General features: G+C 59.6%; 1 protein-coding gene across 1 annotated transcript; it reads right to left on the reverse strand.

The window, feature by feature from the left end:
• Nucleotides 1–8,686: 8,686 nt before the first annotated feature.
• Nucleotides 8,687–9,570, reverse strand: TAS1R2 (taste 1 receptor member 2; the record flags this gene model as incomplete). Its single annotated transcript, XM_084244090.1, is given in 8 exon segments — nucleotides 8,687–8,712; nucleotides 8,715–8,819; nucleotides 8,822–8,895; nucleotides 8,897–8,932; nucleotides 8,934–9,234; nucleotides 9,237–9,326; nucleotides 9,329–9,387; nucleotides 9,389–9,570. Coding segments are annotated over 8 exon segments (873 nt in total).
• Between the last annotated feature and the right edge of the window lie 6,231 nt (nucleotides 9,571–15,801).

Here is a 15,801-nt window from a genome sequence, read left to right on the forward strand (position 1 = left end):
TTTCTGGGCTTCCTGTGCACCCAGATAGCTCAGCTCCCAAAGACAAGGGCAAGGCGGGAGACTGGGCTATGGATGCAAGATGAGGAGGTATCTGCAGATACATTTAAACATGCAACTCAGGAGCAGAGAGGACTCTGGGAGATTCCATGGGACGCAGTGCAGGGCGATGGAGGGGTTGGAGGAGGGCAGGTGGAGGGAGAGCCCAAGGGAGGCAGAGGAGAGCTGCAGGGCCTTGTGCCACCCTCACGCCCTCCTGGCGGTGCCCCTGCCCCTAGAAGCCACCTCTCTGCAGAGCTGGCATGGATTCTGCCACCTGAAAAAGACTGGGCCAACTGGAAAGCACCCCCAAACCTCATTGGCCAAGCACCTACTCCACACCATGAACCTTCCCACATGGCATTTGAATTTCTGACTCTGCTTTCAAAGTGGGTGTGATTCTGCAGGGGGGGAAACTGCAACTCAGAGACTCAGCAGCCCGCTTTGGCCATTCAGTAACTGGATAATCAGCTCCATAGCAACAGCGAGTACCTACGGAGTGCTGGCCACCACAGGCCTGGCACGGACGGAGCCGGTCGCCAGGACAGCAGCCCAACAAACCCTCACTGTCGCTTGCTGCCCCATCTTCCACACAGGGGAACTGAGCCGTAACTTAGCCAAATTCATCCTGCCAATAAGAGACGAGCTGGGATTTGAACTTTGTGCCAAACAGAGGGTCTGCAAAACCCATTCCCAAGATCCACAGTGGCAAAGAAAATGCTCTAGGCTTAAGAAAACTTCCAAGAGCCAAAAGTTACAGGACACACAGGGAAGGAAGAAACCAGGAGGATTTTCCCAGAAGCCCAAGTTCAAATCCCAGGTTTCAGGCTCCTGAGGTCTAAACTGCTGTTTGGTGGGTTTTTGTGGGGTCCCTGCTCCCTGCGCCTCTCCAGTCTGGTCCTGCCAGGTCATTAGTCCCCACAGAATGTTCTCTGCAATGCATCCTGGCCAACATTAAAGCAAACCAGATAAGGCCTTTCACCTGTTTAAACATTCCAGTGGCTTCCCCTCGCCCTGAGAATAAAACCCCAAGTGCTCACCCTGGCCTGTGAGCCCCAGCTCCGTGCAGCGACCGCCCCGCCCCTGTCCCCGTGCACCTGCAGACAGACCACAGGCAAACGCTGTGCCTGCACTTACCTGAAGGGGCCCTTCCACCACCCCTGCCCCCGGCTTCCCAACCCCCCCACGCGGTAACACGCAAGTGCGCGTGAGATCCGTGAAAGGGGCCAGGCAGGTAGAGGTAAGACACCTGGGTGCACCTCTACTACTACTTGTCAGGTAGAGGTGAGCCACCTGGGTGCACCTCAGTGGGGCCCCCCAGGGTGAGCACCTTAGTGGGGCTTTCCTCAGGGTGAGAAATGGGTCATGGAGCACCCCATCTCTGTGGAGGGGGGTTCCCAGGCCCCTCGGAGCGCTGCCAGGCTCTGGAGAGGCTGCTCCCGACCGCCCCAGCCCAGGAACGGGGGCAATAGCACCATCTGCCGTCAGCTTCTGGAACTGCCCTTCAAATTGCCCACACCTGGCAAGGAGGTGTGACCTGCCCTTCAAATTGCCCACACCTGGAGGGACCCCCGCCATGGACTTGACCCCGAGGACACGTTGGGGTCACAGGGGCACCCCAGTGCCATGGTCTAGAATGAGGCCAACCATCACAGACACGCGGGACGTTCTGTGCCCAAGGGGGAATTCACTCTCCTTTAGTGGATGGGGAAACGGATGCCTGCCCGAGTCCACGGCCAACCAGGCCCCGCGCTTCCGAGCTCCAGCCTGGAGCTGGCCTTCCACACAGCGGCTGCTTCACTCCCTGAGCTCAGAATGACCCTCACAAAGGCAGTGGCTTCTCACACCCTGGCGGCCATGACTGAGTTAGGCCGGGAAAGCGACTGGCAGGCTTCCCGCCCAGGCCAGAGGCCCCGGGGGCCCACGAGCAAGGGGCCTGTGGCCAAAGTGGCTTCTACCAGGTTCCTTAGCCCGGTCCCAAGCTTGTACCCCTGCCCCCCACCCCTTTTAGTTGTAGATGCCAGACTCTTAAAGCCCCCTTCTGGGGGGACTGTTGCACAACGCGCCCAGGCTGGCTAGGCTCGTTGTTGATTCAGGAAAATGGAAAGAAAATCTTGGAGTTTTTGGTATCTCTAACACGACGTTAATGCTGAATCAGGATGCCAGACACCAGGCAGGCAGGGAGGCAGCCATCGAGCCCCTGCGGATTTCCCCTTTTAGACCTGGCTCCTCGGCCCAGGTGTCGGCATTTACACACGGCGCGCCCCTGCTCTCTGGCTCCTCGGCCGGGTGCCTGTAATCTCAGGCGCCCGAGCCGTGCTCGCGCTCCCAAGAGCCTTTGCATTTGCACGATGTCACGTGCGGGTGTGCAACGGGGAGGAAAACAAGGCCGCAGGTGGCGGCTGTTGAGGCTCTTGGCAGGAGGCGAAAAAGATTCTGAGTGACTCCATTTTCCTTAGAGGGGCTTATAATAGTAGTCGCCCCACTGTAGCAGTGGCTGTTCGTTAAAGGGGGGCCACCTCCCCACCGGATGGGTCCTTCTCCTCCTAGTTACAGATGAGGAACGCCAGGCTGGGGAAGACGCAGGCACTGGCCCAACTCCACACCACCCCCAGCGGCCGCCCCGCACTCACCCTGGGGAGCTGGGTCCCAGTGCCAGCCGCTGTCACCCTCGCTCCAGGTCCAGGCCGGGTGGGTGTTTTTCAGTGTTGACACCCCTGGCACATCCAGAAACACACACAAGTTCTTTCGACAAGGATTTGTTGAGCACCTGCTCTGTGTCCAGCACTGTCCCAAGTGCTGAGCTTGTAGCAGAAAACAAAACATTCCCTTCCAGCAGGAGACGGGTGAACAAGAGGAGTGAGCTAAGTGTGTACCACTGGATCCGGATACAGAAAATCCAGGGTGGAGGGAGAGTGGAGTGCAGGGGGCGGGGCGTGCGCTGAAAACAAACAGGTTGATTGATGAGGGGGTGTTTGAGGAGACACCTGGAGGACAGGCGGGACCAGCTATGTGGATGTGCCTTCCAGGCTGCCCAGACAGCTCGTGCAAAGGCCCTGAGGTGGGACCCTGAATGTTTGAGAAGCAGCAAGGAAGCGGCGTGGCTGGAGCAGAGCAAGCAGAGGAAAGATCAGGAGGGGATGAGGCAGGGAGGCTGCAGGGAGCCAGACCAGCAGGGCAAGTCTGGGCAACTTTCCCCAAGGAACCCCTGCCCGCTGCCTGCCTCCCTGTCGCCTGCGGCAGTCCTCTTGCCACTGTGGGAAATAGCTTGAACCCTCAGTTCTTGTCCAGCCCCCTCATGCACAGGGGTAAGCTGAGGCACAGAGCAGGGAAGGGGCTGCTCCTGGTCACTCCAAGTCAGAAGCAGGGTGGCCTCGTGCTCCGTCTTATACCCCAGTCCAGGCCGGCGGGGTCCAAGGATCAGAGAGAAGAGCACAGCTTTGCCCCCCAGACTTCACCCTGCTCCACTCCATCCTGTGGTCTGCGCCACCCCAGTCTGGGTCTGGATGAGTCCCTGGGTGACCCGGCTCTGACTGTGAGGTCTCTATGACGCTGGCGTAAGAAAGGACTAAGAAGTGACCTTGTCCTTTGTAATGGCAGGAAGCGCGCAGAGCAGGTTCTCTGTGACCCGAGCAGTCGGGGTAAAGGAGGAGAGAGTCCTGGAGCCCTCAGTGGCTTTTCAGGCTTTTATTGGGATTTACCAGGTACCTGGCAGGCAGGGGTGCTGGGGGACCAGGAGGCTGGCAGGCCTCCCAGCCCCCAGCAAGTCTTCACTCTGGGCTCTCCGGCCTTCTCTGGTGGTCTCTGCTTCTCTTTGTCTCTCTTTTTGCTCTCGTTCTCTCTGCTTCTCTCGTGGTTCTGCTGGCGTCCCCATGACTCTGCCCTTATAAGCTCAGTCTCTCAGCCCAGGTGTACCCACTTACGCATGCCCACACCCTCCTCCAGGTGCCCGCCATCAGGCATGCATTCAGGACCGCAGGGATCCATCATCCATCCTGATGGCGGGAGGGCAGAAAAGCCTGACACTTTTTCACTTACCCTACATCCTTTGACCGATAAATCAGGGACTTAAAGAAGGCATTAGTCAGGGAGAAAGGGATCAGTGTTAGCATCCTCACCACCACCACCACCATCGCCACCCACAGTACTGCCACCAACATACACTGCCACCGTTGCCACTACCACTTCCACCACCCTCCCCCAAGCGTAAACACCACCCTCATCTCATCCTCACCATCCCTGCCACTCACACGTCAACACCCTTTCCACCACCATCACTGAGCGGGGCTAGACTGGCTTCCACCAGGGAGCAAAGGGGACTCCTTGCAGCTGGCACTGAATTTAGAAACCCAGCCAGAGCGGGGAAGCCACCTGCCAGACGTCGCACAGCTAGAGTCAGTCTATGTCACGTGACCCACAGAAGGTCATGCAGGAAGGGAGAGCTCAGGTCCCCCACTATGAACCCAACAGCCACCCACTGGGTCTCTGTGCCGTGGCAGGGCCTGTGGCTCTTGGATGGCCCCAGCCACGGGCAGCACCAGGAAACCACCCTCTGGGAGCTTGTCCTGGGCCTCAACCTTCAAGCTTCCATTTCAGGAGCCCCTGAACCCCTCCTCAACGCGGGGGGCAGAGGCAGAGGCTGAGCTGCATCTGCCTGGGCGCTTCAAAGCGTTCTGACACTTGTTAAAATCCTCCCGCTTCTGTGCAGGGGTTCTGCTTCCCATTAGCACCCCGGGCCCCGCGGGGGTCGGACCGAGGGCCTGGGCTCCATCCAGAAGTGTCGGACTCCGCTGGGGCTCCCCGACCACTTATCTAACATGGAACATCGAATGGTTTGATCTGCCAATTAGGCTCACCCGGAGCTGCTAACTGGAAGCAGATGGGCCTGCGCCTACTGCAGGGAAAGCCCCGCGTGTCCCCCTCCCTGCAGACGGGAGGCAGACCCTGGCCTTCCAGGCCCGCCCGGGATACCCCCCAGGTAGCCGCAGGTCTGGGGGCCTCTTCGGGGCCCTCAGGTAGGAGATTTGAGGTTCGGGGAGAGTCGGTCTCATCTTCATCCCAGAGAGTCGGAGGCAACTTTGCTGCTTCTGGTTAGGGAGTCCACGCAGGTGGGAATCGACCCAAGTGGCCCCAATTTCTGGAAGATCTACAGACTTCTGCCACCTCCTCCCTCTCATGCTCCTGGGAGGGCTTCACCAAGCAGGCTGGGCCCAGGCCTGCACAGAGGCAAGAGGGGGCGGGGTGAGTGACTGCCGGGTCCCTTCTGACTCTGGGGTGGCCAAATCCACCCGCTCCAGGCGCAGCTCAAGGAAGGTCTTGGCAGTTTCTCCCCTGCGGTGAGCCGTGGGTGCCGGAGCCCAGCACGGGGACGCCGGGGTTGAAAAGCAGAACTTGGCCTTTGGAACATGCCCAGCTTACCAGAAGGCCCCAGGAGGAGCCCAGCAGGGAGAGGGCTCTTTAAATACAAACCAGACCCCTTGGAGGCCCCCCAGCACCCACACTCCAAAGCCAGCCTCCCCAGGGAGCGGCTCCCAGGCCACTCCTGCCCTGCACAGGCCGGCCCAGCCCTGGCCACGCCCCTCGGCGGGCCCCTCACTCCTGTCCTGTCCTTCCCGTGGTGCACCGTAAGTGTGGACAATCCGGATTCCAAGCCACCATCTCCCTGCACCCCACGCCTGCGTGTCATTCCCTCACGGAGCCTCAGTCCCCCCCTCTGTTTAACAAGGGTAATGGCAAGGAGACTTGATTTCCTGTCTGCTCCTGGCACCGAGTGGACGCTCAGCAGCTGATGACCGAGTCAGCTGCCTCCATCTGGATCCAGCATCGCCATCTTGGAGCCACATCCCTTGGGCCAACCCTGAGCCAATCGCTGCGGCCCAAGAAGGGGTGTCTGTGGACTGACTTGGCCGGGGCCCCTGCCGGCCCCGGAGCAGGACCAGAGTGGACTCTCCTGGGACCACCTGGATCTCTCTTGGGGAATGGGAGGAGAGGGTGCAGGAGGCATCAGCTCGTGGCCACCGGGCACTGGTACCCACGGGGCAGGGTCATCGGGAATCAGAGGTAACACGGTGAGGCTCCTGGCGCCGCGGGTGCTCCTTCAAAGGCAATTATTCGGGAAAGAAATGGGATTTATTTTGTGGTCCCAAAGGATCTAAACTAACACTCATAAATAAAAATGCCAGAGTTGGGTTTTGATTCGATCTAAAAGGATTTTCTAACCACTAGAGCCGTCCCCCGTGAGCCTGAGGAAGCCCGGGCCGGGCCGGGCGGGGTCTCTGCCAAGGCTCTGGGCTCCCCCGGTGGAGGGACAGAGAGGAGACCCTCACACCTGACATCTGGGCTCGGAGTCTCCCCCCAGCAGCCCCCAGCCCGGTGGGAGGAGATCTAAGCCCACCTGGAGGCTGGGCCCAGAGGCAAGGGGCCCCCCAGGGACAGATGGCCCCGGGAGAGCCCCGAGAGGGCGGGCCAGCCTGTGCACAGACGCTGGCTGTGGCCACCCAGGAAGTCCCAATCCAGGGGCCCCACATCCAGCCCCACTGTCCTTCCATGCTCAGTTCTCACAGCCAGGGTGTCCCAGCCTCGTGCTCCTGCCTGAACCCCCCTTGGGCGGTCTTGCAACCCCCTCCTTGCTCCTGTTGCCCCATCTGCTGCTCCCCCCCCCCAGTCAACCCAGCTGCCTCCAAACACTCCATGTGTGTCTTCAAGGCTCTTTCCAATTGCCCAATTCCCCCTGAGTCTCCCCTGGCCACCAATCCACCAGCCAGCCCCCTAAAATCTGTAGCCCCCCCAGAACACCACGTGCCCAGTGTGGGAGACTGAGTCCTCCCCTCCGTGAATACACCACCCCCAGCCCGGTGTTCCAGGCAGGGCGGGCAGTGGGCCAGAGCTCCAGGTGAGTCCACACGGGGCTGGGGAAGTTCATGGCTTTGGGGGGCCCCTTTTATTCTCCACCTATAAAATTAGGATCCTGACTAGGAGTGAGGACACGTGGGTAGGGGGCCCTGGAGATGGCTGCTCGCTGCTGTCCTCCACTGTGAGTACAACTCTGTGTTTTGTGTTTGTGAACCGCTCAGGGTCACACTTGGGAGAGAGGACCCGAGCTGAGCCGGGGGTGCTGTGGCCTGAGGACTCGGGTGGAGGAGAAGGTGAAGGAAGCAATCCCATCAATACTCCGGGAAGAGACTCGGGGAGAGAAAGGGACCATGCCTGCCAGTACGGAGACATGGTCCCCAAATATGAAGCAGTTCCCCCAAATCCCAGATGATTCCAGCCAACATCCTGCCACCCAGCACCTTGCAGCAGAAAGGAGACAGTCCTGCCCTCAGCTGCAAACACGCGAATACGCGTGGGGAGGGCGCCTGCCAGGTGCTGGGCCAATGCTGAGTCACTCCCGGAAGTTCCGAGTGGGTCATGTGGCCACAGCAGGGCGGGCTCGCAGGGTGCCCTGAGGCTCTGAGCCGATCTACCACCTGCCAGCTGGGTGCACCTGACCACACCTGAGCCTGTCACTCAGCAGGTGACTGAGTGCCTCCCAGAGGCCTCCACAGAAGGTCTGGCCCCCTGGTGAGCAATGAGAGGCAGTGTGACCCCCAGACAGGGCAGTCGGCACTGTCCTGCCGCTGGAGCCTGCCACTGGGGGCAGCTGGCACGGGCAGCAGCGCTGAGCTGGCACAGACCAGAGCAGACATGAGCCCTGGGTACCCTCAAGACAACACCCAGACTTTGCTGGAATGTGACTAACTTCCAACAGAAGCTGGTCCTGTGGCCGGACATACCACAGACATTGGGTGTAAAAAGGAAACACCCCCTCTCTTGGTCCCGGCAGTTCCGGGGGCATGTGGGTTTGCAGTGGTTGGTATTTACTCTGCGCACCTACTAGCCACACTTTCCACGCGTTATCTCTGATCTTGCAACGCCCGTGTGAGGCAGCGATTTTTCCCCATTTAGAGATGGGGACAGGTCGGCTCAGGGACAGTGAGTTGCTGCCCAAGGTATGTGGTTTGGAGATGGCAGTGCCAGGATCCAAACTGAGGCGGTATCAGATTCCACAGGGTTTTTGTCAGAACTTAGGACAGGAACTCCTGGGTTCACCCAAGTGCGGTGTACTCGACAGCGTTTGTGTAGCGCCCTCTGCACCTGTTACTCAGCGGTCACAAAGAAGCCTGGGACCAAGCTCTGAGGGATCTGGGAGGGGGGATGCAGTGAATATGTGGGGCTGCATTACTTGAGCTCAAATCCTCCCACACCAGCCCCAGGCCAGCCAGCCCACCAGGACCGCGAGGGAAGGGAATGAGCCCCACCCACACCCACTGAGGTACCCACCGTGACCACCAGATGGCGGCAGTGGGCTGCGAGAGCAAACGCCTTAGACACAAGAGGTGACCTTGGGTCATTTTTCTAGAATGGGATGGCAGTGCCCGGCAAGCTAAACAGAGCAAGGGAAAGGAACATGCGTGAGTATTTTTAGGCTCTGACAGTGAGTGGGAAACAACGGCCAGGATGCCGAGACCCACAGAGGAACATCAAATCAGAGACCAGGGCGAGGGGGTGGGAGCCAGGAAGGGCTTCCCCACGTCCCTGTGAAGATGAACAGGCCGCCACCTTAGCCGCCACCTCCAAGCTCCCAGGCCCTCTGCCTCCAGGGGCAACGCTAGCCCCTCCCCATGGTGTAGCCTGGATCATGCTGTTGCAGTAGGCTGGTGCGTTGCACTCTGGGCAGAAGAGGATCATGTGGTACTTGGGGCCAAAATAGCCCAGGCTGATGGCCAAGAGGTTGAGCACATGACCAAGAGGTCTAGGAAGGTGACCAGCACCCCCTTGTAGACAGACATGAAGGTGCCCAGGGTGACAGCTGAAGTAGGTCATGCAGAAGGTGATGAACTTGGCCTCGTTGTAGCTCCTTGTCCATGTAGGCAAAGCTGAAGCCCGTGATGGAGAGAAGCAGGTCCAGGCTGGTGTTGACCAGCAGCTGCTTGCGGTAGTTGAGGTTGCAGGAGAGGATCATGATCTTGGGGTCCTTAGGGTCAGTGCAAGTGCTAATTCTGGGAGTCCTAGTCAGCATGTTGCCTACCAAAATGACCATCTTGAGTTTCATGATGGACCCCACAAAGACATAGGGCCCATGCAAGCGGACCCGGTCACTGTAGGCACGGGGGAGGCGACCGGCCACCTTGAAGATGCAGATGATCTGGAAGGAGCGCAGGAGATGCAGAGGGTGAAGCAGAGGGAGGACAGTGCCTGGCGGCAGAGGCAAGTGGTGGGTGGCCCCACGTACAAGGGGACCATTGTGTTGCCACCACCAGCAGCACCTGCATCAGGAAGCATGTGGGGCCGCCAGCCGAGTGAACCATGGAAGTGCCTCCAGAAGATGGCCAGGATGGCCAGGGTGCTGAGGAAGCCCAGGGCGGCCAGCGCCCCCACGATGATGGTGGGCGTCTCGTGCCATTGGAGGGAGACCAGCTGCCGCGTGAAGCAGGAGGGCTCATTCCAGGCGGGACCACTCGTAGCTTGGGCAGGACTGGCAGCTGAATTCATCTGCAAGAGCGCACAGCTACTTCTGTCTGCCAAAGGTGACTTCCCTGCACCCACATCCTCCAGGCTGCCCTGGGCCAGTCCCCAGAGTGGAAGAGGTGCTAAGGGCCACCCCTGAGTCGCAGCCCACACCCCTGAGTCCTTCCACCCCACTTCACGGATGAGGAAACGGAGGCTCCGCTGGGTAAAGCCACACAATCAATGAGTGACAGAGACAGGATTGGAGCCAAGGTCCCCTGACTCAGAACCTAATGGGTACAATTCCTCCCTTCCAAGAGCGCGCCTGCCCTGGCCAGAGAATTCCACTACGGACTCGAAGTCCTCACCAAGGTTTTTTTTGAGCTCCTTCCACAATGATGAGCCCTGAGTTGGGACGCCGAGAGACGGACCGAACCCAGTCCCTGCCTTCAGGCTACTGACCCGCTGGGAGAGGAAACCCGGTGAAATCATCCCCCAAGCATTTGGTGAGCACCCGCTCTGGGCTCTGGGCTCCGCTGGGCACGTAGTAAGTAATCTGCTTGGTAGAGGGACACCCGCTTCATTCACTTGCCGGTGTCATCATGGAAAAACACCTGAGCCCTAACTCCGAACGGTGCTGGACACGGGTGTGGACGGAGACGCCACTGTCCTCCTGCCCCGGAGTGGGAAGGCGGCATCTGGCCAGCTCAGCCCCAGCCGCTGCCCTCGGCCAAGGCCACTCCTCTCCTCTGGGTCTCGCCCCGCGGCCTGTAAAATGGATCCTGTGCTTCTGAACATTTCAGGGGTGCGATGCTTTCAAGCACACACCCAACAAAAGCAGCCGTGCGCCCAAACCCAGTCTGCGAGGCTCCTCCTGAGACCTTGGGCCGAGGGGTCCTGGGCTAATGACCCTGGCCTTGACATCATGTAAGGGGGACAAGTGGATGCAGCCAGGGCGCTGGCCACCCTGAGGACAAAGCTCCGGCAACCCAGGGTGCCAGGACACCCCTTCAGGGCTGCACACGGGGCACCTGTCCCCGGCGGCTCATCCAACGCAACTGCCACCCTAGTGCTCCATCCAGGTCCTCGTGTTCACATCTGTGTGACCAGAGGTTGCCAAGGTGACAGAGATCCGTGACAGGCATATGCAAAGTGTGGGTGCGGGAAGCAAGAGCCATGGAAATGGAGGCCCAGGAGGAGCTGCCCATTTGTCTCTGTCCGTGTCCCCTGGGTGCTCACAGCAAAGAGCCTCCCACGCTTGCTTCAGGCCGGGGCCTGCCCTGGACTTCCCACCCCTGCCATGGTGGTTGGGGGGACACTGGAGCACAAGGGAGCCCCTCAGAGGAAGCTCAGCAACTGGGAGTGTCATCGGTTTCCCTCCCCCCACCCCCGTCTCCTCCCCTGCCCTGCTTCCTAAAGGAGGAGTTGGGTGGCTAGAAACCTCGTTCCTTCTGACTTCAGGTGGGCAGGAGGGGCAGGCAGGGCCTCCCCCAGGAAGGCATGTGAGGTGGGCCTTGCTGCAGGGCCGGGACACCTGGAAAGGGTCGCCTTGGGGCAGGTGCTCAGAGGACCCAGACTCATCAGTCACCCTGCTGAGGGATGAGTTAAAAATGGGGTGCTGCATGGCCCCTGGAAGGTGGGGATGGGTTGGCTAAGGCCTAGAGGAGGCACTCTGCTGGGGACATCTTCTTAAGCCCAGAGATCCATTCGAGCCTGCTCCCCAAACTTGGTTGGTTGTGTCTCATCTACAAAAAGATCTGGAGTTTCTAAATGACCACGGCTCAGTGAGAACTAAAAAGGGGATAATCACAACGGCAGAAGGGAGAAGAGCAGCCTTTATGGGGCCGCCCCAGTGCCCTCCCACACCCTTGCCTCACACCCTCCTCAGAGTTCTGTGAAGCATTTTTTTTTATCCCTAGAGTGTGGATAAGGAAACCAAGACTCAGGAGACTGAAAGACTTGCCCAGAGTTACTGGGATTTGAACCCAGTTTTGTTTTCCTCGAGTTCAGACTCTTTGCACTGAGTTAATATTAACCTTAAATTTAAGGTTATATCAAAAGAGTAGCCTGTCCAGAACAAGGGAGGTGAGAGTGCTGCCATGTGATGTGACGGTCAGATCTCGCCTGGGTGGAGAATTCTAACAGTAATGACTCTCATCGATGGGCCCCTTCCGGGTCAGCAGGCCTGGGACTCAGTTTTCATGTAGTAGCCCATGCAGTCCTCCTAGTAATTATGAAGAATGAGTTCTGTTATTATTATATACCCAATTGACAGGAGAGCAGACTGAGACTCCAAGGTGCTGTGACTTGGCCTAGTGTCCCAGCTCAGGATGACTCAGTCTGCTCTCCTTGGCACCAGCAGCAGTGGCCACAAAGTGAACAAAGAACCCACAGGGAGATGAAGAAATGGGGCTCTTCAGTGGAGGGAGGGCACTGTGGCACCTGAGGGTCGCGTGGTACCTGCTCCACCACACAGGGCAGCGACTGGCAACCCAGGTGTGGCTGAGTCAAGGCTGGCCGTTGTCTGCAGCCACAGCGCCACCATGCCCTGCCACCCACCCAGTACCCCCTGGGTACCTGGAGGGGCCGGGGTCTGGTGAGGCCGGCAGGTGTTCACTGAGCCAGTCTCTTCACCTCCCTGAGTCCGCTTTCTCATCTGCAAAATGGAGCCAAGACACCAGCTCCCGTGCAGGCCAGCTGGTCCGAGGAAGTCAGCAGCGCCACCTGGCCGTTAGCCGGTGCTGGGTGAAGCCGGCTTGGCCTCCTTCCTGGGCATGGACTCCCGAGCAAGGTGTGGAGGGCAGGACTGAGAAGAGCCAGTCCCGGTTCTCTGGGCGTCTCTGAGCAGACATGGGACCTGGCACTTTGCTGGCCGTTGGGCCCAGCCTCCTGAGAAACGTCCTGCCTATGGTGTGGAGGCCAAGCACAGGGAGGGGGAGGAGGGGCTCGTCCCTGCCCAATGCCAGGGCCCAGCAGCGCCAGGCGGTCACAAGCAAAGCCTGGTGGGCAGAACTGGGGCCTGGACACCCGGGCGGTGACCTCCTACCAGTGTGCTGGCTGCTTCCCCTTGTGCCCCAGCCTCCTCATCTGTGCAACGGGTTGCCCAGCCATGAGGCATTGAGCACACGCCTGGCACACCCCTACTGGCCTCCAGACAGGAGGCAGGAGCTGTGATGAATGGGGGTGCATGAGGAGTTCATGAACAGGAGACGGGACTCTGAAGTTGGGGGGTGGGGGATCTGCACCCTGCTACTTCCTCTGGCCGCAGGATCTGGGGCTGGCCGGGTGGCCAGGAGTGGCACAGGTGGCCCCTCCTTTCCCTCGCATGCATGCCCGATCCGCAGTGGGGGGGCAGGGACATCAGCCTCAGATGGCCCGTGCTCTGAGCTGGACCTGCACTGGGCCCGGCCACAGCAGGGAAAGGAAGAGGCTCTCTGGGGCGCCGTGGACACAGGGACTCACCGTGGTGGGACAGGGAGAATGGAGTTAATCGGGCTTTTTCACCCACCACTAGCCTCTACGGCTGTCACCTGAGGCCTTGCTTTCCTCCCAGGCTGCATTGCCCACACATGCGAAAAACACTTGGGAGGGCGAGCATGGGGCACGCACGGACACCTAGGGCTGAGGTGTGAGCACGGGGCATGTGAGCCTGTGATTACAGACGCCCAGGCCAAGAAGCCAGCGGGCCCGGGGCATGCGTACCTGTAAGTACAGACGACCAGGCAGGAGACCACTACAGAGACTGAGAGCGAAGAGAGCGAAGAGATCATGGAGGGCTGGGAGGCTCGGTCGCTGCCAGCCTCCCTGCCCGCTGGTCTGCCTGTACCCGGTCCCCTGCTTGAGCTAAAAGCCTGTCAAATCCACCAAGGGCTCCAAGATCCTTTATCTGTTTGCTGGAATCAACCATGAGCCTGGCCCACCCTGTGCCAGGGTTGCCCCAAAAGGTGGCCATGCAAAGAGGCCTTAGGTCCCAAGTGGGCCCTGGACCCTGAGGACCCACAGTCCTCAGCCTGGGCACAAGGAGGGCAGAGGGAACAGAGTGGGCAGTGGCTTGAACCCCACCCCACCACCACCACCACCACATGCTGTTACAGTGGGAGGGGAAGCAGAAGGAAAAGCCCCAGGATGCCAGTGACCTGCTGGAGCAGGTATTGAGGGGCACAGCCCGGGTGCTCAAACTTTGGCCTGCCAGCCACCTGCTGACCTCCATTAGTCCTTCCAGAGGAGGCAAAGCATCGCCAGCTGGTGAGGTCACTAGCAAGGCGATGAAGCCGGCGGGTCAAAGTTTTCACCAGTCACCTGCCAGCTCTAACTCGGTGACCTGGGGTGTCACTCCATTTGCTGACAGTCCCCAACCTGACTATAAAGTGCAGACGCTACCCCTCTGGTCTGTCCTCTGTCCCTGAGTCAAGCCCCCTCTTGCACCCGTGAGTGGTAGGCCCTGGGTGAGCCAGGGTGGGGGTTAGGCCAGGGGGTGGCATCTCCAACCCCTTCCCTATCCCAGCCCCCAGCCCCATGGAGGGCCCCTGGGCCAGGCCAGTGGCAATGGGCCGAGGAGCATCACCTCTGGTGGAGCCGCCCGCAAGGAACACTTCCCGCTCAGCCCGGGGGCCGACCCACATTCCGGACTCGGGCTAATTGGTTACAGCTGCTCCCCTGCCCCTCGGTGCTGGGCAGGCGTCTGCAAGTTCAGCACCGTGGTGGTTCTGGGGGTGGGGGGAGAACAGGTCTCGGGAGTTGGACAGACCTGGATTCACGCCCTGGCAAGGCGTGGATTCATCCCATGCCCTTGGCAAGTCCCCTCACCTCTCTGCACCCATTTCTTCATCTGCAGAATGGTGGCCCCACAGCACCTACTTTATAAGACTGCTGGGAGTCGCAGAAACTGTGGTGACCTTAGCACATGTACCAGACAGGGTTCTTGAGAAACAGAAGCGATAGGACCTAGAGAGGCAGGTTTTCCGGGAGGAATCTGAGGTTTGGTCAGCCCAGAATCTGCCAGGAGGCTGGCAGGCAGGACCTGTGAAGAGGGGCAGCTGGCCATTTTGCTCAGGTCAGTCTTTGTCCTGGTGAGGCCTTCAGTGGACTTTATGAGGCCCACCCACGCACATCACAGAGACTCATCAGCCGGACTCAAAGCCCACCGCTTTAAACGTTACCCTCATCCAAAGATCAGTGATGCGACCATCCCAGGCCCAGCAGGCTCATGGTTGATTCGAACAAACGGAAAGAAAATCTTGGAGCCCTTGATAGACCTGACAGGCCTGTAGTGCTGAGGCAGGGGCCCAGATACGGCACACCAGCAGGCAGGGAGGCCAGCAGGTAGCAGCCGAGCCCCCCAGCACCACCCCCGCCCCCCATCTCCAAGCTATCTCTCTAGCTCTCTTGCTTCTCTTTTCTCTCTCCCCTCAAGGGCTCCCCCACCCACCCAGGCGTCCCTATCTATATACGTGCACACCCACGCTCTCTGGCCGGGTGTCCACACAGGTGCGCGTGCCCTGTGCTCACCCTCCCAAGCGCTTTTGGCAACATGCTATCACCTGTGGGCCACGGGACCTAGAAGGAAAACAAGGCCACAGGTGACAGCCGTAGAGGTTGGCCGCGGAAAGCAGGAAAGAGCTTTATTTACTCCATTTCCCTCACACTCACCTTCACAGAAAGATCCAGAATATCCAGGCACACGGTCTAGCCAAGGTGATAATAAAATCAACCACGGCGGTGCAGGGCCTGCCGCAGCGGGTGATGGGTAATACCTCTGACTCTTTAACTTGCGCCTGACATTGTTGTAAGCAACTCCCCTGACAACCTGCATGTGTTGTCACCCCCATTTTACAGATGGAAGACCCGAGAGGTGGCGGAACATTTTGGAGCTTGCCAGGTGGGAGCCAGGAAACCAGGGCTTGAACCCAGCTTGTCTGGCTCGACTTCCTGCCACCGCAGGTACCCCAAACATCAGTGCCCACCCTCCCCCGTCACACGGGCCTGCACTCCTGACAGCTAATGCAGTGCTGGGAACACCATCAGGCCACGGGTTTGATTATATAACAGGCATTTATTGGGTGGTGTCAGGTGAACCCCATCGCCACCTCACAGTGTAGGACCAGAGCTCTTGTACCCCACCCCCACCTCCTACCCCACCCATTCTGGGGACAGCAGGAACCTGGAGGGGAGCAGAACCCAGGCACTGCCGGGCAGCACTGGCACCCACTCGTGGCCGAGGAGCACGGTGTGAGGTTGCAGCATGGAGGCGTGGACACGCAGCCCATGGGGACCCCA

This window comes from Talpa europaea, assembly GCF_964194135.1.
Source record: "Talpa europaea genome assembly, chromosome: 9".
Classification (NCBI taxonomy): Eukaryota; Metazoa; Chordata; class Mammalia; order Eulipotyphla; family Talpidae; genus Talpa; species Talpa europaea.